Source organism: Emys orbicularis, chromosome 9 (genome assembly GCF_028017835.1).
Source record: "Emys orbicularis isolate rEmyOrb1 chromosome 9, rEmyOrb1.hap1, whole genome shotgun sequence".
NCBI classification, from domain to species: Eukaryota; Metazoa; Chordata; order Testudines; family Emydidae; genus Emys; species Emys orbicularis.
In genome coordinates, this window is record NC_088691.1 from 40,785,911 (window position 1) to 40,810,897 (window position 24,987).

The 24,987-nt window shown below is 45.1% G+C and overlaps 1 protein-coding gene across 1 annotated transcript in view; it reads right to left on the bottom strand.

The window, feature by feature from the left end:
* Window positions 1–24,987, bottom strand: part of GABRA3 (gamma-aminobutyric acid type A receptor subunit alpha3) — a 113,055-nt gene that overhangs the window by 21,540 nt on the left and 66,528 nt on the right. The window contains exons 4-5 of the mRNA XM_065411006.1: window positions 13,305–13,525; window positions 2,564–2,646 (exon numbers count right to left, since the gene is read on the bottom strand). Coding sequence (XP_065267078.1) covers window positions 2,564–2,646; window positions 13,305–13,525 — 304 coding nt within the window. The remainder of the gene's footprint in view (window positions 1–2,563; window positions 2,647–13,304; window positions 13,526–24,987) is intronic.

Here is a 24,987-nt window from a genome sequence, read left to right on the forward strand (position 1 = left end):
GAGGTGGAGGGAGGGGGGACTCATGGGGTGTGGCGCGGGGGTGGGGTGGAGGGCTCTACGGGGGTGTTACCGGGAACTGCTAGGGGCCCTGCCGGCAGTGACACCAAGACAGCTGCACCAGGCACTGCCACGGGCGGAGGCACCGTAGCTGGGACGGGTGTGGCCCCTGGCCGGTTTCGAGGCTCTCAAGCGTGGAGCTGTAGGAGACTGGGAGGGGATTGGGCGCACTGCCGTGTAGCGGGGGGCTGCCATGTAGGGGCGGGCTTCCAATCCCGGAAACAGCGTGGTGAAGTCGCGCCTGCGCAGTATGGCTCTGCGTGCTGGAAGTTGGTGCTCATCAAGGGAATTGTGAGTCGGGGGCTGGGGAGCGCTGGGTGGGTGGAGTAGGGCAAGCCCCCGACCCCGCTCCCTGGTGGGAGCTCAAGGGCTGGATAAAAACATCTGATGGGCCAGAAGCAGCCCGCGGGCCGTAGTTTGCCCACCCCTGTAGTAGAGTGTCCTGTGAGTACATTTCTCAGACTTGAAGAAGAGCTCTGAGTAAACTCGAAAGCTTGTCACTCACCCCAACAGAAGTTGGTCCAATAAAAGATATCACCTCACCCACCTTGTCTCTACAACAATACTGCATACAACAAATCTTTATACAGTTTATTATAGGATTGGCTATGAGACAGGTTAAGATTTTGTCATGGTTATTTTTAGTAAAAGTCAGGGACAGGTCATGGGAAATAAACAAAAATTCACGGAAGCCCATGACCTATCCCTGACTTCTACTAAAAATAACTGTGACAAAATGGAGCTGACAGGGGGGATGAGAGTTTGAGCCCTGCTGTGGGAGGGGCGGGGGGAGTCCGGCACCTGCCACCTCTGCAGCTGACAGCTTCAGGGTCCCCCCCACTGCCCGTGGCAGCTGAGAGCTGTAGAACTCACAACCAGTTTGAGGATTGTGCCCTGATTCCTAACAGTCTGCCCTGAGCTTGGCACTCATGCTCTTGAGTCACTGCAGCATGGCATGACAATGTGCACATACATCTCCTAGGGAGCACGGCGACACCTTCAAACTCATTTCACTTCTAGTCCTTGGAACAATGTGCACACAGGGGTTGGTTGGTTGGTGAAAAGTGAAAGCTGCTGTGCAAAGCTTGGCTCCCTGCTTTCGAGGGAGCGCTCTGCCCTGCAGCCACTGGGAAGGCTGCCACCGCTAAGAAGTGGCATAGGAACAAGAGATTGGCAATGATCCATCCAGCTTGCCAGGATCCTCAGAAACCTGAGCTGAGTTCTGCTGAGTCTTTAAAGAATATTTCTGGTGAGTTAAAGGGACACTGCAGAAGCCCTTTAAGCCTCAGATCTGACTAAGCCTAAACTCCTTACAACTACGTGGTGACCAGCTTCCTGGTCTGTGGGGGGATTTGCTGAGGGTGCACTCCTCATGGCGGTATAGGTGAGGTTTTGATGCCATTCTATTGAAAGTATGAGCCGTGTGCTCAGACACTGTACTGATGAGTGCCGTATGGATACTGATCATAATCACGGCCACTTTTACAAGCTCTCAGCTTCTTATTTCAACACTCCCATCATTCAGATACTGAAATATTAAAAAAAAACAAAAATGACACTCCGCCACCGCGGGGGCCTGTCAAAAATGTGTGCGAGAGTCTCCTTCCTCTGCCCTCTCTCTCCAGGCCTGCGATGGGATCTGAGCTGCAGAGCGGATTCCAGGCTTTGCTAGTGTAGGAGCAGATGCAGGGTTAGCTACCCTTGCCCAGAGCAAGCTGCTCTTCCTCTGGGACTCTTTTCTCCTGGAGTGTCCATCCAGGACACTGTTTTGCTTAGTTGGGAATAGGTAACCCTCAAAGGTTAAAGTAGATTGAACCAGACGGGCAGCTCTCTGCTCACTAGGCAAGCAGGTGGTGGCTATGTGTAGAGCTGTGCAGAGGAAGGTGATTCTGTTTCATGGAGGATTTAGATATTTCAGAATTTGGTTTTGTTCTGATTGGGAATGAAAACAACCAATTTCAGAATTCTCCGCAAGAGGGAACAGAGCCCCAGCTCCAGGACAGCTCAGCTGGCAGGTACTTTGGAGCTGGGGACCCTGCCAAAGAGCCCCGAGTCTGACAGCTTGGGAGTTCAATAGTTCAATAAATCCTATGGACAAAGGTTTCATCAGAGAAATGCCACCAGCTCCAGCTCTGTGGGACAGAGAGCTGTGGGGGGAGCACTGCTTACCCAAGCCAGAGAGAGGTGAGTGAAGCTGTTTGTCCCCGTACTAGCTTGGTAACCTTACAGTGAGACCCAGGGTCACTTACCCATCCCTGGAGTCCAAATTACCTGCAGATGCACACACACAGCTCCTATGGACCACAGTGGGAACTGCTGCACAGCACAGTTTGATTTCATTATATGGAGCACCTGGCAAATGTGTGGGCGCTGTATGATTAATAATAATGCCATCTAAAATACCTGACTGAAGGGTTCCATTAAATAAATAAGCTACCAGCATATGGGCACACAAAACTGTACTGTGTGCCCTTCCCCCTTTAAGAAGGTTGAACTAGGCACTTACAGCTCCCAAATTTCAGCGGGCAGGCATGCACGTCCATTGGGAAGTCCTCCAGGTGCATGGGGCACTCAGCATGAATGGTTAACCTACAAGACAAACATAGGTCGTCATTGTAAATGCTCATCTGCTAAGGATCCAGCATGGAGCTGCTGCTGCATATCCACCAAAGTCTACACAGTTTTAAAATGCTGACTACTAGCAGATCTCTTGGCAGCAGGGCCTTGGGTATGAAGAGAACAGGTTGCACTCAATTCTTGCCACCTTCCCCATTTTGCAAACTGAGTCCTACTGGCCAAGTTCACCTTTATCCACTAATTGCCATCTAGAAAATCTATCAAAATCCTGTACATTTGTTTGCCTATGCATTATGTGCAGAGAGATCATTAACACCTCGTTCTAGCAATGCCAGGGGTTGCATCATGGACCTTATTGCAAAGCTGATGGATTATACATTCAGAGTCTCCACATGCTATATGGTTACTAGGGTTAGACAAACCATCAAAGCACTTCAGAGAGTAAAAGCCTGGGAAGAACTGGGCACAGCTCTTCATTACCTTCCTGAGCTCCCTGGAATCCAGGGCAATGTGCCTTCTACTACAGCAGGGTACAATGTACGCCCCTAAGCATGCCGGCCAGACGGACTGGCTGATGAAGTAGGGGTATCTTTAGGCCACAGTTCCACTTCTTCCTACTCCCTTATGGCCCCCCGAGAGGGTGCAGAGATACAGACCCTGCACTTTGGGAAGGGCAGCGACTGTGATTGTGTCTTGCTGCTGTGCAGAGGAGGGGATTGTGTGTCAGGGACTCCTCGAGTGCACTCCCCCACTCTCTCCACACACACATCCTTGTGAATCCATGGAGCAGCAGGACATAATGTGGTCCTATCATCATTTCACCTCCACATTAACATGCAGCTGATTCAAGGGTGGGGCACAGCAACCATTATAACAGCACCAATGACACTAAAGTACTTGGGGCACACATGGAGGGGACTGATAATAAAAGGATTCAAGAAAGTGTTTTTATTCAGTCTAGAAGCTTATGCTCATTGTTGAACTATTGCAACTGGTGGTGAAAGTCTGCAGCTGTTTAATATACACAGAAGGGAGCCAGAACAGAAGGGGCTTTAGAGACACCAAATAACACTGTTGAGAATTCAGATGGTCAAGAAAGGTTCCTATGGCTTCGCTAGAAGGCATGGCTGATGGACACTGCAGGTAATGGAGCTAGACCAAGGCTAACGTTGTCTTAAGAAGAACCTAGATCACAAAGACTAGCTGAACATTTTCCATTGCAATATTTTTTGATGAAGAATGGCTTTCACCAAACTGGAATTTTTCACCAAAACAAAATGTACTTGTTCATTGAAAATGTTCAGGTTTTTGTAAAAAAACAAAACAAAACAAACAAACAAAACCAAAGAACCCTGAAAAGTTTTTGTCTTTCAGATACCAAAAAGAAAAAAATATAATTTGGGAGTTTTAGACAAAACCCCAAAAAATTCAAAGAAAATTTCTGATGAAAATGGAAAAAAAAAAAAAAGATTTTGTTGAAATTTTGTGTAGGACAAAAATAAACTTTTCTCAAGCAGGTTTGCAGGTCATTGTTGTGAAGCAAACCAGAAACAATGCACTTGGGAACCACTAGATCCAGGTATATGGATCTACTGAGGTCGACACAATTGATCAGTTTCTGGTACGACATTCCCTCGGCAGCCTCACTGAAATCACTGGGATAGAGTGACCAAATGTCCCGATTTTATAGGGACAATCCCAAAATTCAGGCTTTGTCTTATATAGGCACCAATTACCCCCCCCCCATCCTGATTTTTCACACTTGCCATCTGGTCACCCTACACTAAGATTGCATGGAGTGTATGTTTGTGCAACATTATTGTGAGTCAGTAGATGGAGCTGCTACAGATAGCACTGAGTTCTGTTCAACTGAATATAAAAGTGGATAGGTCTTGCAGAAATGCTTATTGTCAGCTAGCTGTTCACTGAACAAATTTTGTTAGAAAATTGCTCTGATGCAACGTGTTGTCATGTTTGTCCTGCCGGGTTAGCAAATAAATCTTGTAGTGTTGGAACTGGATATCACTTCCAGTTAGAGGGGTCTGGTGACTTTATAATTCCCACAAATCCTCACACTCCCATCATCTAGAAACACACACTATAAGAACAACACATTCTCTAAACTTTACAGGTCCCTACTTCTGCAATTCTTCTGATTGCCTTTCTATAGATTCTTGCAAGGCCCAAGAGGCAAGAGAAATGTAAGTCTGGCACTTTTAACAACATGCCTTTTTGCTTTTATGCCTTTCACAATCCCATGTCTGAATGAAATGCAGATTTATATTTTTCTTGTAATTATATCCACAGGACCTAACAGGCTGTGCAGAGCTGCCATTCCCAGTTCCTGCTCCACCTCCCAACCCCCATGCTGTAGAGGAAGGGGCAAGAACAGGGAGTGGCAGGGAAGGGCCATGGCTAGAGGCCAGGGCACATTGGGCATACAATCCCTGTAGGACTGCTGCCAGCTGGGCCCAGACTGGTGCAGAGAACCCACTCTCCTGGGCAGGGTAGTTCTTAGTGAGGGCCTTTAACTTGTTAGGCAAATGACTGAAGTATAGTGAAGAGTAATTTCCTTCTGTGACAGTTAATGGGAAAGGCAAACAGGACCGCTTGTACCCTACATTGGCCTGCTAGCGTCCCAAAGTCTCTCTCATCTCCACCCCCGTGTTCCAGTTCTACACCACTTTCTCTTCATGTAACAGGAGCACGTTTTCACTTGTATGTTTCTTCAGCAACTACGGATACTGGGGCACTTCTGCCAGTTTCCGTGATCCTATTTACATTATTGATATTAATCCTATATGGAGCATGGGAGACTTGTTTTTGTGCCCTACACACAGATGTGAGCAGGGCTATAAAACACCAGCTCTCTCACTAGGGACAGGTCCTGCATATTTACTGTGCACCCGACTGAATCCTGTATTCCCAGTGGGGATCGGTTAAATGGAAGTCAATGGGACTAGTCATGTAATGGCTCCCCTTTGGGAGTGAGGGGCTCCCAATCCAGCCCACAGCTGGTGAGGTGCTTCATACTCCTGGCTGAGTGTGATCTGCTGCCCAGGCCTCTCTGACCCCAGCTCCGGCTTTTTGGCCTGGTACAGAAATATTGAGCGATTTGAAGTAACATCCCCAAGCAACAAAACCACACATGCTGCCCCCAGTTTGCTGATGTCCTCTTCACTCCTCATGCGCGGACTGGACAACAGGGCACGTAGGCAGAGGTATCTTTCAGTGCCTGATCCAAAACTCACTGACATCAATGGAAATACTGCCATGGGCTCTGTATCTGGTCTGATGTTTGCAGTCCATTTCCTTCGTTGGGTTCACATACTAACACTGCATGCACTACTTATTCCAGCTTCAGTTCCTATGTCTTAATTCTAGATTTCTGATCCCAAATACAAAAGGCAGACAAGCTCCCAAAATGATTGGGGACGAACACCCAGAAAATCAGATACACTTGCTACTTCTCTTTGGTTTCTTAAGTGAAGCGTCTCTCTCTCAGCTACAAATTTGTTTGGGGAACTTAGCATTTTGTTAGCTCTTCTGTCAGGTCTGCATAGTTCTTATCACTCCGTCCTTGAGGGAGACATATGTCTTTCTGGGCTTCAAATGTCTCTTCTCCAGCTAGAATGGATTTTTTTTGGTAACACCCTTCAATGTTATTGGCATAAAAATACTGTTGGGACCTTGATGCATGCATGGGACTGTTGGTGCATGAACTTCAAACTTCCTCGCTGTTTTCATCCATGTGGAAATTGCCCGTTTTACCATCCATGGCCTGTTTTACCCTTTCTTTTAGCCGTCTTCTTCGGCCCAGATCCTTCTTGCTTCACTGATGACCTTATCATTTCAAAAGTACCCCAGCGAGTTGATTCCAAAGTCATCCCGCCCAAAGGATAAACTCTCATCATTAGTGCTTTTCTAATAAGCCAAATCTGCCTTTTTAATTAACTATACTGGGCAAGATGCTCAGCTGCCATCAGTGTCCCCTGGGAGTGGCTGAGTCACGGAGGGTACAAAGATGCTGGTTACAGACCCCAGATTTTGGGGTCCCTGCCACCATGGTCCTAGTGTACTTTAGAGCAGCACCAAGGCAGTCTCTCCCACAGCTGCACCTTATCATTAGCAATGACAGTATCCACCTGGCCCTCAGCCTCAAACTCCTCAATCTGGCTGCCCATAGATCAGAGCAATCAGTCTTTTTGACTTGGGTGTGAAGGATCCAGCACAAAGTGTTCCACATCTGTAGGTGGAATCAGTATTGTTGGTCTCTGGACACTTCCGATCTGCTTGACCTTGTCTGCATCTGTCTCTGTGTATCACAGATGTTTGCATGCCTCTGGGCATTCTGCACAAGCCAGAATGGCCAGAGACGGCTGCCATGGCCACTTCATGTGAAATTGCAAATGTATGGAACGGATGGAATTTCAAGCTCAAAGAGAATTTTACTAGCTGATACCAAACCAAAAGGAGCCCATCCCCCTCACCACAAAACAACAGCTTCTCCCCATCCCATAAACTGGGGGAATATGGGGGTCCCTGAAATTATACAGAAAACTAAACATTGAGGTCTTGAAAAACCATGGGAAATGAAATGGCTAAAATGTTCAGGCAAAATCTCACCTGAAACTTTTCAGCTTTTTCAACCAGCCAAAAAGTTAATGCCTCAGAACATGACCAATGGTAGCATTTTCTCGCTGTAGGGAAAAGGGGAATAGGCCTTAGAACTCTCTCTCTCACACGCAAGGGCACACAGGGGCAGGCATGTGCTCTCTCTCACACACACATGCATTCTCACACATTCTCACACACACATATTCTCACATGCAACTGTATGTGCTTTCACATACTTTCTCTCTCTCTCACACACACACACACACACACACACACACACACACACACTGTGCTCTTCCACGTACACACACTCCATGGCTTTCACACATGTGATCTCTCTCACACACACTTCCTCTCTCTTGCACACGTGTGTGCACACTCTCACACATGTGATCTCTCGCTCTCTCATACCCCAGCATGCTCACTCTCTCATCCTGCTGTGCACTAATTAGCTAAAATATTGATGTGGACTCTGAAATCAATCACAGCTCAGGAGGGGAGACATCCCTCCCTTTCCCCTCTCCCCCCAGATGGCCTCTCCTGCTGAGCCCTGTTCCTGGCCCAAGGACTCTTCAGGACCATATGCTTTGCCTAATGAAATGTCAAAATGTCAGACTAAGAGGAATATGTCTCATTTCTCAGGCAATTACCACAGCCTCTGCAGCACTTGTGCAAAAAGACTTGTTGCAGAGCTATCCATATTTACAGCAACACTACAGCGAGCAGAGACGACAGTCCTAGCTCAGAGGTGCAATGCCATCTTGGGGCTCAGATAGTTTAGCTGTGAAATATCCCTACGAATCCCAAACAGCACATGATGATTGGCTGAGGTACCTCTGACCTGGCCCTGGGCAAATAACGGATTTTTCAGTTCAGTGACAGAAATGAAAACCCTGGGGAAAAATTCATTTTGGGTCAACCTGAAATAAACATTTTTTCAATTTTTTTCACCACAATGAAAAATGGATTTTTTTTTGTTTAGGGTCAAATAATATGTTTAATTTAACTCAAAACAGGATATTTCATTTTATTTTGTTTTTTTTTTAAATCCTTTGTTTTGTTTTTAAATAAAATGAACTAGGTTTCACAACAAAACCTCATTTCACAACAAAGAGCTGAAACGTTCTGTTTCAAAAATGTTGCACTGAAATGTTTTGATGTAAAAAAAAAAAGTCTTTTTTTTTCTTGGCTGAAACTATTCACTGAATCTGACCCAAACTCATAAACAGTTTCAGTCAACTCAAAACTGCAGTTTTCAGCAAATAAATTATTGGTCCAAAACATTTCACCCAGCTCTAGTTGATCTCATAATCCTACCATTCTACCCTCTAATCAGTAATCTTCTCTGTCCCACCCACCTACAATACACTTTTTGTTTATAGTGGTCTTGAAATCACCCTGCAAGCTCTAAGTTTTCTCCTCTCCTGCTCCACCCCCAGCAGGAACAATCTGACAAAAATTAGACACACAGAAAGAAATTATGTTTTCCTTCATACAATCAGTTGAGTTCCTTTAAACAGCTAAATCCAATGGCAAGAAGTGTGTATCAGGCTAAATACACCTCTCTGGGGCTGATGGTACTACAAACCACTTCAGCTTCAGTTCTCATGGTTACCATGAGATTATCAAAACCTTTGATGTGTCATTATCGCTCATGCAGTTACCTGTGTAGTGCTAGCGGATGAGCTATAGACTCATTCCAATTTCTTGGAGTTAAATGTGATAATCCCTTGGTCTATATATGGCACAAAAGCATTATAGAACCCTGTACAGCACCAGAGACTCTGTTTATGCCAGTTATATCATGTTGGCTTTGTCCTTTCCTATACCTCACTTTGCTGTCCCAGGCTATTCCTTAATAATCACAGGTAGGCTGAACAGGTGGGGTTCAGCTCTGAGTTGGGTTTAGGCTCCAGTCTGGGGTTTGGGTTCGAGGCTGAGTCACTTCTAGGATTCAGAGTTTGGATCTGCCAGCACTGAAATCTCATTATTTGTTTTCAGGAAATTTCATCCCCAAATGGCAGTATTTCAGCCCAAGATGGGGATCAGCTGGTCTTATGAGATTTCTGCCATCTAAGACTCGTCCTTGCAACAGTTCAGCTGCACACAAACTGAGCAGGAAAATAGGCCTCTTCTGCTTTTGGATCCAACATGGAAGCTTAATTGTAGAGACAAATTTGGCTCTTGGGACTCAGATCTCAGGCTTAATGTTCCAGCTTTTGGTCCCTCTCTGTTAATAACAACTATGGAATCTGTGACACCTTTAGCAAGGGCAGAACTCAGGCTGTGTCTATGGTGAGCTTTCTCTGTAACTTCCTCACTGTTCCACCACCAATGGTAGCCACAACAGTTTACTAGTTTTGAGTCAATGTACACATGCAGTCCCTTTGAAGACAAGGGAGCTGCACGTATTTCACTAAGGAGATAATTTGGTCCCCTGAACCTTTATTGCTTGAAGATGGTGCCTGAAAACAAAAGAGCCCAGCTTGCCTTTCAGGTCCCCAGTTGAGTTTGCAGGGCTGGCAATCAAAGAAAACATCTTTTCCCGTTTACCTGAGCACATATAATTTGGAAATCACAGAAACAATACATGTGTAAACCCCACAATGCCTTTTTTGAGTTGCTTTGCAGAGCAGAAGGGCTCTTTAAGGGCTAGGTTCTCAAAGTGTTGTGCTCTATGCACAGAATTAGGCATGTGATATTTTCATACATTTTAAGGCCAGGAGGAGGAATCATTATGATCATCTAGGCTGACCTGAATAAAACAGCCCACAGATTTCACCCTGACGTTTCTGCATCAAGCCCATTGCTTCTGGCTGAGCTATTTTCACACCCTGTGCAGATCCACATACACTCGTTAGTCAATCTGGGCTCCAGAGCTACATTTGGACTGTGGGATGCTGAATGTGGCTTTTGTGAGCTACATGCACCTGAGACTTGCTCTACAAACTGCGGCTGGCCTCAGACAAGACAGCAGAGGGAGCACTGCATAACAGGACTAAAGCCCCTGTGTTCTACTGCTGTTCCTCCAAGCAGGTGGGAAAGTAGGGAACGGTAACACTGATCACTATAACTCAGCAGCCAGGAAGAGGAGAACAGAGAGAGGAGATATTTGTGCTGGAGCCGGGAAGGCCATAAAACAATAGATGCGATGCCCTGACACCGTGTGCTGATGTCTGCTTTGTGACGCTGCGTGAGAAGGTTGCGTTGTGATGCTATGATATCTCTGGATACTAAGCTGCAGTTGGTTTGCGCAGTTCAGTGATGAAGGGGCCTCTCTCCAGGAGCTATGAATACTGTCACACGATGCTGGATGCATGTGTCAGAATTGCTGTTCCAGCAGAGCGGCTACAGATGAATGCAAACTCTTGGCGAAGAGAAGTTTGGTTTCCTAACAGTATAAATAGCAGTGGAAATGCCTCTATTTGCTTATTTTAGCATTTGATGCCTCTAGGGGGCTGGACTAGGAGGGACCCACTGCAAGCTTAGGGAGGAGGGATAGCTCAGTGGTTTGAGCATTGGCCTGTTAAACCCAGAGTTGTGAGTTTAATTCTTGAGGGGGGCCACTTAGGGATCTGGGGCAAAATCAGTACTTGGTCCTGCTAGTGAAGGCAGGGGGCTGGACTCAATGACCTTTCAAGGTCTCTTCTAGTTCTAGGGAGATAGGATATCTCCATTTATATATATATATATATAAAAAAGAAGGCAGTATCTCATGTGTCCAATTGCATAGTGCCATACTGAGCTTGACTGAACACATTGAGTAGAGGGAGTGCAGAGTGACACCTTCCCAAGGGAGCTCAGAGAGGTACAATCAGTTCCCAGCCTCCCCACTGCATAGGTCTGGGGATGTGTGCATGCACCACCATGCTATCAGGACTGTGCAGCCCCATCCCCTCTAGTGTGACTAGGCTGGGCCAGTTCTGAGGGGGGGAGGGGATCAGGGCATGGATCTGCCCCCTCACTGCTCCTTTTAGAAAGCTGCACACACCTGGGGGTCATGGAAAGAGCCGTCTCTGCACCCCTAAGGGGCAGGATGCATGAGGTGAGGGGAGGCTCCTTACACTGGCCCTGATTCTGAGCACCCCTACAAAGGTGCTGTCACAAATCCAGTCTGGCCCACAGCAGGTATTTCCTTTGGGGCCATGGGGAAGAAGTCATGTTAGATACATATGGGACAAAAAGCCATGCTGAATTTCTGGAAATGGGGCAAACCCTGAGGTAGTAGGCTTGAAATGGGCACTTTCCTACACAGAGCACTGGCCATTTCTTTGTTACTAGAGCTGTGTGGAAAACAGATTTGCTATTTCATAGGAAATTCTGCGATATCGGCCTTTTCGTGTATTATGAAATGGAACCCAAAACATTCTCACAATTCCCTTGGAAATAAAATTCCATTTCTTCGTTTGCTGGTGGTTGATTGCAATGCTTCGTTTTGAGAAAATCAAAACATTTCAATCCAATTTCAACTGTGATTAATCATGTTATATTATACAAATTGGAAACAATACGTCATTTTGAAATGAAAAATCAAATCGTTCTGTTTCAGAAGGGACACTGCCCCTAAGAAGTGCAGAGGCTGCTCTTTCACCCTTATCACAGTGTTCTGTTCTGATTAGTTTTTACAAATGAAATTTCATCAAAACTGACATTTCGATTTCAATGAAATGGCATTGTCAGTTGGAAAATTTCCAACCTGCTGTGTTTGTTACCCTGTTCTTTCTAAACTTTTCGACTACATTGTCCAGGGTCATCTCTTACAAAGCCTCCAACTTCAGCGTGACCCGCTGCAGCCAAAGTTCCAAGCCAGATGTTCAAGCAATGCTACTTTCATAAAGAGTTGGAATGACTTTGCAGTGACTAACTCAGCTGGATGTGGAAAGTTTGGATTGCAGCAGAGCTACTGGCGGGATCTCGGCTATGGGCTGCTTTTGGTATCCAGTGCCAGGCGGTCTCTTGGGAGTAAATCCTGAGAGATGGTGAACCACTGCAGGGATTCAGCATCTCTCAGGATGTGGGGTCTTTGCTTTGGGCCAGATCTGTTGGATCATTCATTGTGGTGGCTTGTCGCTCTCTTCTCTTATATCCTTGTAATAGACTATTTGAGGCCAACTATTTTTCAATCTTTGGGCTCTGATGACCCTTGGGCTTCATTCTTATGGCCTCTCATTCCACTTCCATGTAGATACTCTACACATCTATAACTCCTTATCAGCGTTTTCAGATTCCCTTCATCTCTGTGTTCCATGTTGTCTTGTGATGTCTCAAGCTGGGTGCAAGCTAACCTTTAATTAATGCAGAAAAATCCAGAAATGATTTTGGGGGGTCCTATTACTCATTCTCCCAGGCATGTAGAGACAACAAATGCATTCAAGATAGCGAGGCACTCAGATACTTATGATAATGGAGGCCAGATAAATACCTAAGACAGACAGATATGATCCCTTCTGACCTTCAAGTCTATGAGTCTATGAGATTGATCTTTCTCTTACTTGCATTAATTTAAAACCAGTGTAACTCCACTGAGTACAATGGAATCACTCCTGATTTAAAGTGAGTGCAGTATAGTGTAAATGCAACTTCCATCCTGATGCAGCAGCACTTTATACTCACTTTTCACAGGTTTAAATGAGTCCACAGTGGTGTGAGGCAGTGGAGCATCAAGCCCAGTATTTTCACCTCTTTACTCAGGGACACCCTGTCATTTAGCCTCTGTGCCTCAGTTTCCTCATTGGAAACAGGAGCATATTGATCCTGAGAGACCTACGTCCCAGGACCGCAGTGAGGATTAATGAATGTTTGAAACGTGCTACCGAAATGTTAAGCATTGTTTTCCAGTTGTAGGCGTGATAGCTTGTTGACACTATGCAGATTAATCTGCAGCTCAACTGTCAAGAGATTAAACTCATTTTGGTCCTTAAAAAGTGGGAAGCTTGCACAGCCCTGGACAGAGCATGCCATAGGATCACCTCAGCTTGGGCCCCGCCAGGGCCTAGGGCTTTCGCAGAACCATGGGCTCAGGTTCTGTCCATGCCCAGGAGAGGCACACCTACCTCATGGTGTACAGAAGGGTGCCATTGTCCACCAGGCGCAGCAGCTTGTTGGGTGTGGTCATGTTGTGGGCCACTGATTTCTTGCCATTGTGAAAGAAGGTGTCAGGAGTCCAGATCTTACTGGCCAGCAAGTTGTTAAGGGGGAGGACCTTCATGGGGCCATCAAACTTAAGCCGCTCATCTCTCCAGGACTGCCGGAAAAATACATCAATGGTGTATTCCTAGGGAGAGAGAGGAGAGCAAATCAGACCTGATTTTATCTAGTTCTTCATTGCAAGCCACCCCGTAAGCTCCAGAGAATGAAAACTGCTCCCTTCATTGAGTGCAATGGGGTTTTGGGTGCACTGCACTCATGACTGTGGACTGGAGTGGCATTTCAATCATTGGAGTGGGAACAAGAGGTATTTAGCAGGGTGACATTCTCCAGGATTGATAAGACCCTAAGGTAAGCTTGAATTGCTACCTCTGGTATAATGACTTTACATGAATACCCCATAGTATTCATCTACATCTTTCATCTCAAAGTGCCCTATACACTGTACATATGCCATTGGGATCATACACCAACCAATGAAATGCAACCACCCCTAGGGTGGCACTGCTCAGCCATTCTGTATCAGCAACATTGCATAGCAGTTTCAGGATAACAGGAAGCAGAGGATGCAACTGACACCACAGGCAGATCCTAATGATTTCAACTCATGTGCTTAAATATGGATTCAGATGCCTAACTTTATGCAACCATGTTTGAAACATCAGGACAATACTCTAAGTCACTTTCAGTCCTAAATTGTTTTGCAGTGCTGCCAAGCACCATCAAACAGCTACCACTTTTCACCCCAGAGGTGGCTGCATTTCAGTGATGTGTGTAACGGTTCCCACATATGAAAGGTCAGGACTCGGGGATCCTGCAGGCATGCCATTAGCACTGAATTAATAATATAGAAATCAATTTTATTCACTGGGAGAACAGAAATGAACTTTCCCAAGAACGAGGAACCCAGAAATGCAGGAAATGTGTTTAAACCTGGATAAAATTAGAATTAGGATAGGGCACATGGGGCCAAATTAATCTTGGTGTAAGTCTTTTTGAAACCAGTGGGGTTACACTAAGGCTGAATTTGGCCCCTTAGAGGCTTGGGCTCAGGTCTTCAGCTGAAGTAAATTGATTAGAGCTGAGTGAAATTTGTCACACACTTTTTTCGTTGAAAAATTCAGATTTGGTGACACCAAAATGTTTCATAAATTTCTGTCAGTTTTGCCAAATTTTTCATTTGCGGAAAAACGTTCTGAAAAGAACAAAATGTTTCATTTTGACATTTTCAAAATGCAACTTTCCAATTTTTTCAGTTTAAAATGACTTTTCATCCTTTAATTTTTAAAATAAAGTTCAAAAACATTTTAAAATGGTGGAAGCAAAACATTTCATTCACACAAAAACAATTTTTTTCCAGCTTTTCACTTCACCCATAATTTTCAGTCCAACCTGAAATGATTTTTTTTCTGACTTTTTGAAATTGCCAACAAACTGAAAAATCTGTTATTTGTCCAGCTCTAAAATTGATGTTATTCCATTACAATCAATGGAATGATGTGGATCTACTACAGCTGTGTGTCTATGCCTTCATTTTTTTCTTATGCTGAATCAAACAAAACTCTGACACATGACATCATAGAATCATAGAATCATAGAATATCAGTGTTGGAAGGGACCTCAGGAGGTCATCTAGTCCAAGCCTCTGCTCAAAGCAGGACCAATTCCCAACTAAATCATCCCAGCCAGGGCTTTGTCAAGCCGGGCCTTAAAAACCTCCAAGGAAGGAGACTCCACCACCTCCCTAGGTAACGCATTCCAGTGCTTCACCACCCTCCTAGTGAAATAGTGTTTCCTAATATCCAACCTAGACCTCCCCCACTGCAACTTGAGACCATTGCTCCTTGTTCTGTCATCTGCCACCATTGAGAACAGCCGAGTTCCATCCTCTTTGGAACCCCCCTTCAGGTAGTTGAAGGCTGCTATCAAATCCCCCCTCATTCTTCTCTTCTGGAGACTAAACAATCCCAGTTCCCTCAGCCTCTCCTCATAAGTCATGCGCTCCAGACCCCTAATCATTTTTGTTGCCCTCCGCTGGACTCTTTCCAATTTTTCCACATCCTTCTTGTAGTGTGGGGCCCAAAACTGGACACAGTACTCCAGATGAGGCCTCACCAATGTCGAATAAAGGGGAACGATCACGTCCCTCGATCTGCTGGCAATGCCCCTACTTATACAGCCCAAAATGCCGTTAGCCTTCTTGGCAACAAGAGCACACTGTTGACTCATATCCAGCTTCTCGTCCACTGTGACCCCTAGGTCCTTTTCTGCAGAACTGCAACCTAGCCATTCAGTCCCTAGTCTGTAGCTGTGCATGGGATTCTTCCGTCCTAAGTGCATGACTCTGCACTTGTCCTTGTTGAACCTCATCAGGTTTCTTTTGGCCCAATCCTCTAATTTGTCTAGGTCCCTCTGTATCCGATCCCTACCCTCTAGTGTATCTACCACGCCTCCTAGTTTAGTGTCATCGGCAAACTTGCTGAGAGTGCAGTCCACACCATCCTCCAGATCATTAATAAAGATATTAAACAAAACCGGCCCCAGGACCGACCCTTGGGGCACTCCGCTTGAAACTGGCTGCCAACTAGACATGGAGCCATTGATCACTACCCGTTGAGCCCGACGATCTAGCCAGCTTTCTATCCACCTTACAGTCCATTCATCCAGCCCATACTTCTTTAACTTGGCAGCAAGAATACTGTGGGAGACCGTATCAAAAGCTTCGCTAAAGTCAAGGAATAACACATCCACTGCTTTCCCCTCATCCACAGAGCCAGTTATCTCCTTATAGAAGGCAATTAGGTTAGTCAGGCACGACTTCCCCTTGGTGAATCCATGCTGACTGTTCCTGATCACTTTCCTCTCCTCTAAGTGTTTCATAATTGATTCCTTGAGGACCTGCTCCATGATTTTTCCAGGGACTGAGGTGAGGCTGACTGGCCTGTAGTTCCCTGGATCCTCCTTCTTCCCTTTTTTAAAGATGGGCACTACATTAGCCTTTTTCCAGTCATCCGGGACCTCCCCCGATCGCCATGAGTTTTCAAAAATAATGGCTAATGGCTCTGCAATCTCATCCGCCAACTCCTTTAGCACCCTCGGATGCAGCGCATCCGGCCCCATGGACTTGTGCACATCCAGTTTTTCTAAATAGTCCCGAACCACTTCTTTCTCCACAGAGGGCTGGTCACCTTCTCCCCATATTGTGCTGCCCAGTGCAGCAGTCTGGGAGCTGACCTTGTTTGTGAAGACAGAGGCAAAAAAAGCATTGAGTACATTAGCTTTTTCCACATCCTCGGTCACTAGGTTGCCTCCCTCATTCAGTAAGGGGCCCACACTTTCCTTGACTTTCTTCTTGTTGCTAACATACCTGAAGAAACCCTTCTTGTTACTCTTAACATCTCTTGCTAGCTGCAACTCCAAGTGTGATTTGGCCTTCCTGATTTCACTCCTGCATGCCTGAGCAATATTTTTATACTCCTCCCTGGTCATTTGTCCAATCTTCCACTTCTTGTAAGCTTCTTCTTTGCGTTTAAGATCATCTTCGTCCAGATGCTGCTGACCACAAGGTATAAATTCCTAGCATCAAATTCTGCCCTGCTGTATGAGGAATGCAATCCAAGCTAAACAAACAGGAACACAAGAGTGTGCCAGGCCAGGGGCATTTGTTCCCATGATTTCTCCTCTCTGAAATCCCCTGTACATTTTAACCCGCAGTTTGTAGTTTGACCGTGGTCCCTTTGGGAGCCTGTAAACAACCATCTTTAACAGAGAGTGCAGCAATCTCTCTCCAAGGCCCCCTGAATGATTCTTTGGCAGCGTGGGGACAAGAGGCCCAGCAACAAGTACAGTGAAACAAAGCCCTCTGCTCCTTGCCATGTCAGGAGAGAAAGAGTCCTTGTCAGAGGGAGAAGAGAAATCTAGTTCAGGACCTTCACTCTGATGAACAATTTCCAAACTACACCACAGAGAACACAAACTCAGCTCCTCCTTTTCTCCTTCTGTACTAAGAGTCTTATCCTCAGAAGAAGAGAAACCATGGCCAGGGTCTCTTTCCTCTGGCCCCCAGTGTTCTTCCCATGTGAGCGCAGTCCCCCAGTTCAGATTCACCTCCTCCCAGTGCCTGCACCTACACACCATTCCAGGTGAACCAAGAATTGTAGGTCACATTCTTCTCCATCCAGGGCTGTGACTAAAATCTATGCCAGAGAACCACAGAAACATGGCTCAGGTTCTTCTCCGCTGCAGGGCCCCTCTCCAGAGTCTCATCTTTGTTCCAGTTAACAAGCTGAGGGACAGCTGGAATACCCAATATCTGACATTAGTGTGGACCTTATCAGCCAATGCTTTTCATGTTGAATAGCTCGTGAGGCTGGAGTCCCCTCGCCCCCACACGTCAGACAGAAGCAAACAACACTCCTCTGTAGTTAGTAATCAGCTGCTCTCCGCTCTCAACAGCAAACATTATTTGCCTCACCTCCCAGATCCCTCATCATCATTATAATCTGTCTGAATCTGGATGCACAAGGCAGACTTTCAATTGCAGATAATGATGGCTGGGTACGCACAGGGGCTGGATCATCAGACAGATGCCAATGTGGAAGGAGTGACTTCCTCACTTTTCTATCTAAGATAGGAAAACAATCCTGAGAAAGGTGCAAGTTCATCCTCCTTTCCCTGTGTGGTTCTCTCTTGAACACCCATTTCAAAGTGTGCTCAGCACCAGAATTGCACGCAGTAGCACATCTGCTATGTATGGGCAAAATCTATGGAACTAAAGCATACAAGGGGAGAGAAAATTTATTATTCTTTAACTGTCTTTCTAATTTTAAATTCATTTTGTCAAATCACACAGCGGAGAATAGTTTCCTCTTTTCAATACCTCATATTTCTTCTTCACAGTTCATTATCCATGCTCCCTTAATCAAATATGCTCCACCTTGGAAGTAATTATCAGATACTCCCTAAGGGCTGGGATTGCTGAATATATTATTGGTCTTTGGTGCGGTGTGAAAGAGAACAAGATGGATAGTGAGAACTCAGATGAGATTAATACTCTCAGCTAGAGTGACATTAACTTAACTTTTAACCCTGCCGGGAGTGGTCCTTCCAAAGCAAGGCAGACTCCTCTGATGGGGGGAGGCATCAAAATGAAATTCAGAGATTTAATTCTCCTCTAATCCTCTGATCACCAGTGCTAATAGTCTGTGGGGGGGCCCGCTGGTAGAGCAGCAGGAGAGATGTCCGTGGCTGAATGAACATGGAGAATGAAATCCTCTAGGGTCCAGAGGTTTGGAGGAAGGTTGTTTCAGGACACTGATCCTGCCCAAGCCTGCTTGGATTCAATTCTTGTCCCCCTGCTAGGGAGAACCTTCAAGCCAAAGTGAGCATCCAGCAGTGTGGGGAAATCCAAGACGAAATGACACTCAGAGATGAGGCACACACCAGGGTGTCGGTCCCCACTAATGATGCCAGCATGTAATTTAAAAATAAACACAAACTACCAAATCCTCTTTTTGTGCAATACAAGCTGCAAGAAATGCTTTTGAGAAAGCTCACTATTAATTATGCTCCAGAGTTCTGTTTTAATTAGAAGACAAACTGTTGAGGGAATATAAACCTAGATTCACTCCTCAGGCCTTTTCATTAATAATTTTCCTTAAACATATCAGAATATGCCAGTCAGTTCACTTGTTTTCTCTGTCTCGCTTACCCTGTATATTTGTTTCAGGCACTTAGAGCAGTTTGGTGAAGGAAAGGGGATGATCCGCCCCACTTACATAGGGTCAGAATCTGACACTCTTACTAAGTAACTTACTCCATGAGTAGTCACATTGAAGAAAGCGGGGTGGGTTATGAAGAAAGATGCTACTCAAGATGAATAAGGGAGGCAGAATCATGTTGTAGGAAGCTCTTGCTCTTTTTGTGGTACTCCCCAATTTGCTTCCCTTTGCACTCACTGAAAAAACCCACAAAACACCCTCACTTCATCAGGCAGGAAAAAAAGGATTAAAAGACATGATTCATGCTCCTCTAAATCAAAAGAACGAGCAGGTGTCTGAAGTCACGCAGCCTCTTTTTGATGGGAAGCGGCACAACATGTCCCAGCAATTGGAGATACAATAAGGTGTCATTGGACCACATTAGAAAATACTTTTGGTTTCCATGGACTTCCTTCTGGTGGGTAAACATGTCTCTCCTCCCCTGTCCCTTCCATTCACTTGGAAGTCGCAAATGGCTATGCTGAGCAATGAAACATAGGGAGAAATTCTGCTCCCTACCCCCACACTGATGTCAATGAAAAATACTCATCAAGTTCAATAGGGCCAGGATTTCACCTTTTGGCCCATGTCTACACAGGGATAAAAAACCCGCCGCATGGCCACAGCTGTCCAAGCCAGGATCAGCTAACTCGGGTTCGTGGGGCTCGGGCTCTGGAGCTGAAAAATCTTTGTGTAGATTTGTGCAAAGCCTCCAGCCCAAGCCCAAAAGACTCTACATAATAATTTTTAGCCCTGCAGCCCGAGCCCCGCTAGCCTGAGACAACTGACCTGGGCCAGCTGCAGCTATGCTGAGTGTCTTTTAGCCCTGTATAGACGTACCCGTAGTGTGCAAAATAGAGCTGTGTGAATAACTGATTTTTTTGTTTTGTGAGCAGTTCTGAAAAATAATAATAATAAACAAGAAATAATTTTGGGTCGGCATAAAATGAAACATTTTCAAGTGTTTTTGTTGAACCAAGAAGTTGAAAAAAATTCATTTCAAGACGAATGAAATGTTTTGTTTGACCCAAACCAAAATGTTCTGTTTCAATTTGAGCATTTTTTTCAATATGTCTACATTCTGGAAATTTTGAAACAAAAAAGTTGTTCTGAACTGAGAAATTGAAATGATTCATTTTGATAATGTTGAAATCTTTTGACATTTGTAGACTGTTTTTTGTTGGTGCTTTTTTCTCAACATGAACAATTCAACAAAACTGACATGAATTTGCAAAACGTTTTGGTGTTAACAAATCTGCATTTGTCACTGAAAAAGAGCTTTGGTTGAAAACCTTCACCCAGCTCTAGGACAAAGGATACTGACAGAAATTCCTTCACAGATTACACTGGTCTATAATTTTTGAGAAGTCGTCTGCTTCAGAGATAAAATGTGCTATTTATTATGTATTTTGATGTGCTGAATTCAAATATGACAATTAAAACAACTGATTGGCTACTGTTTCTAAGATATTTAAGTTTTTACATTTTATGTCTATGTATATTGTGTAGATAGTAGAATTTTAATCATAAATTGTAAACCTAGGTCTTTTCATGTGTTTATGGTTGCTTTACATGATAATATTTCACCTGTCCTGTTTATGTAACACTTTAAAAATCAGCCAAAGGGTTATATAAATAAAATTTATTATGAAACAAAAGGCAAAAAACTATTCTGTACATAGTTTAGTCCTATTCAGTGTCTACTCGGCGCTTCTTGGCTTGTCTCTTGTATTCATTAAATGGAGCATCTCTTGTCACTGTCCAGCAATAGTCTGCAAGCATTGATGGGCTCCATTTGCCCTGATAGCGTTTCTCCATTGTTGCAATGTCCTGGTGAAATCGCTCGCCGTGCTCGTCGCTCACTGCTCCACAGTTCGGTGGAAAAAAATCTAGATGAGAGTGCAAAAAATTTATCTTTAGTGACATGTTGCAACCAAGGCTTTTGTATGCCTTGAGGAGGTTTTCCACCAACAACCTGTAGTTGTCTGCCTTGTTGTTTCCGAGAAAATTTATTGCCACTAACTGGAAGGCTTTCCATGCCGTCTTTTCCTTGCCACGCAGTGCATGGTCAAATGCATCATCTCGAAGAAGTTCACGAATCTGAGGACCAACAAAGACACCTTCCTTTATCTTAGCTTCACTTAACCTTGGAAATTTTCCACGGAGGTACTTGAAAGCTGCTTGTGTTTTGTCAATGGCCTTGACAAAGTTCTTCATCAGACCCAGCTTGATGTGTAAGGGTGGTAACAAAATCTTCCTTGATTCAACAAGTGGTGGATGCTGAACACTTTTCCTCCCAGGTTCCAATGACTGTCGGAGTGGCCAATCTTTCTTGATGTAGTGGGAATCTCTTGCATGACTATCCCATTCGCAGAGAAAACAGCAGTACTTTGTGTATCCAGTCTGCAGACCAAGCAAGAGAGCAACAACCTTCAAATCGCCACAAAGCTGCCACTGATGTTGGTCATAGTTTATGCACCTCAAAAGTTGTTTCATGTTGTCATAGGTTTCCTTCCTATGGACTGCATGACCAACTGGAATTGATGGCAAAACATTGCCATTATGCAGTAAAACAGCTTTAAGACTCGTCTTCGATGAATCAATGAACAGTCTCCACTCATCTGGATCATGAACGATGTTGAGGGCTGCCATCACACCATCGATGTTGTTGCAGGCTACAAGATCACCTTCCATGAAGAAGAATGGGACAAGATCCTTTTGACGGTCACGGAACATGGAAACCCGAACATCACCTGCCAGGAGATTCCACTGCTGTAGTCTGGAGCCCAACAGCTCTGCCTTACTCTTGGGTAGTTCCAAATCCCTGACAAGGTCATTCAGTTCACCTTGTGTTATGAGATGTGGTTCAGAGGAGGAGGATGGGAGAAAATGTGGGTCCTGTGACATTGATGGTTCAGGACCAGAAGTTTCATCCTCTTCCTCTTCCTCATCTGACTCAAGTGAGAATGATTCTGGTGCATCAGGAACCGGCAGTCCTTCTCCGTGGGGTACTGGGCGTATAGCTGATGGAATGTTTGGATAATGCACAGTCCACTTTTTCTTCTTTGACACACCTTTCCCAACTGGAGGCACCATGCAGAAGTAACAATTGCTGGTATGATCTGTTGGCTCTCTCCAAATCATTGGCACTGCAAAAGGCATAGATTTCCTTTTCCTGTTCAACCACTGGCGAAGATTTGTTGCACAAGTGTTGCAGCATATGTGTGGGGCCCACCTCTTGTCCTGATCTCCAATTTTGCAGCCAAAATAAAGGTGATAGGCTTTCTTAACCATAGTGGTTATACTGCGTTTTTGTGATGCTGTCATAACTATAAAAGGAAGGGTAACAGCTCTCTGTGTACAGTACTAAAATCCCTCCTGGTCAGAGACTCCAAAATCCTTTTACCTGTAAAGGGTTAAGAAGCTCGGGTAACCTGGCTGACACCTGACCCAGAGGACCAATGAGGGGACAAGATACTTTCAAATCTTGGGGGGGGAAAGGCTTTTGTGTGTGTCCTTTGTTTAAGGGGTTGTTCGCTCTTGGGACTGAGAGGGACCAGACATCAATCCAGGTTCTCCCCATCTTTCTAAACAAGTCTCTCTTATTTCAAAATTGTAAGTAAAAGCCAGGCAAGGCGTCTTAGATTTACTTTGTTTTCTCAGCTTGTAAATGTACCTTTTACTAGAGTGCTTTTCTTGTTTGCTATACTTTGAACCTAAGACAGAGGGGATTCCTCTGAGCTCTTTAAGTTTGATTACCCTGTAAAGTTATTTTCCATACTGATTTTGCAGAGATGATTTTTACCTTTTGCTTTAATTAAAAGCCTTCTTTTTAAGAACCTGATTGATTTCTCCTTGTTTTAAGATCCAAAGGGGGTTTGGATCTGTATTCACCAGGAGTTGGTGAAAGGAAGGAGGGGGGAAGGGTCAATTTCTCCTTGTTTAAGATCCAAGCAGTTTGGATCTGTATTCACCAGGGAATTGGTGAAAGGTTTCTCAAGGCTTCCCAGGGAGGGAATCCATCGAGAATGGTGGCAGCGGGACCAGAGCTAAGCTGGTAGATAAGCTTAGCAGTTTTCATGCAGGCCCCTACATTTGTACCCTAAAGTTCAAAGTAGGGATACAGCCTTGACATGGTGGCACAGCGGTGGGATCGTTTTAAACCCAAAAGCCAGTAAGAGATTTTTTTTTCCTTCTAGCTGCTTGGAGAGCAGAGCTGAAGGTAGATGCATATCTTATCTCTCCTTGCCTGAAGGCAGAGGTGTTAAGTTTTTTTAACAAGGTCCTTTGTTAAGAGAAGGGTTCAATGAATGAGCAAACAACTGGTAAAGATAATTTACAAGCTGAATTGTGTTTTTTTTCTTTTTACATCCTCGGGAGTAGCTTGTTAGAAAGTCTCTGTTAACTCAGCAGCACTCAGCAGGAGCCTGAGCTAAATACATCCCAGTTTCAGTCAACTGCAGAGGGTGAGACCCAGCACAAGAAAACCAGGAAAATGACTACCAGTGAAGCAGCTAGCAAACTAGAACTGGCCAGACTAGAAGCAGAAGAAAATGAGAAAAAACATCAGAGACTACTTCAAATTAAAAAACTCGAGGAGAAAGCCAAACAGGAGGCCCATGAAAGAGAAGAAAAAGCCAAACAGGAGGCCCATGAAAGAGAGGAGAAAGCCAAAGAGGAGGCCCACAAGAGAGAGATGGAGCTGGAAAAAGCCAAAGAGGAGGCGAGAGAAAAAGAAAGGAAGCATGAACTGGAAGCAGCAAGTGCTAAGCAGGATGCATCAGACCATCCTAACAATTCCTCTCCAAGTACCACTTCCCATCCCAGGAAATTCCCCACCTACAAGGCAGGCGATGATACTGAGGCCTTCTTAGAAAATTTTGAAAGGGCCTGCCTTGGATACGACATCCCTCCAACCCAGTACATGGTAGAGCTGAGGCCGCAGCTCAGTGGACCCTTAGCAGAAGTGGCGGCTGAAATGCCTAAGGAACACATGAACAGTTATGAACTTTTTAAAAACAAGGCCAGACTCAGAATGGGGCTAACACCCGAGCATGCCCGTCAGCGGTTCAGAGCCCTAAGGTGGAAACCAGATGTGTCATTTACCCGGCATGCCTATCACATTGACAAAAATTGTGATGCCTGGGTATCAGGAGCAAATGTTAAATCTTTGGAAGATCTGCTTTCCCTAGTAAAAATGGAGCAGTTTTTAGAGGGTGTTCCTGAGGAAATAGAAAGGTACATCCTAGATGGGAAGCCCAAAACTGTAACCGAGGCGGGGGAGATTGGAGCCAAATGGGTGGAGGTGACAGAAAAGAAAAAAGCTAGTAGCAGTTGGAGCGAATATCAGAAGGGGCAAGCCGAAACAAAACCTTATCACCGGGGACAACCCAAGACCCCACCCACATCCCAAGGGAAACCCCAGACGCCTTCTCACCCCACCACACCAGTCTCCAGCAACCAACATCGCCCCGGTGATACCTTAGCAGGGCGATGTTTTAAATGTAATGAACTGGGGCACATAAAGGCTCACTGCCCCAAGAACCCCAACCGATTACAGTTCATTACACCCCAATCACACCAAAGAACCCCAGACCCAGATGCCTCTCTCATACCCTCGGAGCGAAGGGAAACCTTGAGAGTGGGCGGAAAGAAGGTTATCGCTTGGAGGGACACTGGGGCACAAGTGTCAACTATCCACCAATCCCTAGTGGACCCCAAACTCATCAACCCGGAGGCTACAGTGACAATTCAACCCTTTGTGTCACAGTCTGTAACCTTGCCTACAGCCAAGTTGCATGTCCAGTACAAGGGCTGGTCAGGAATGTGG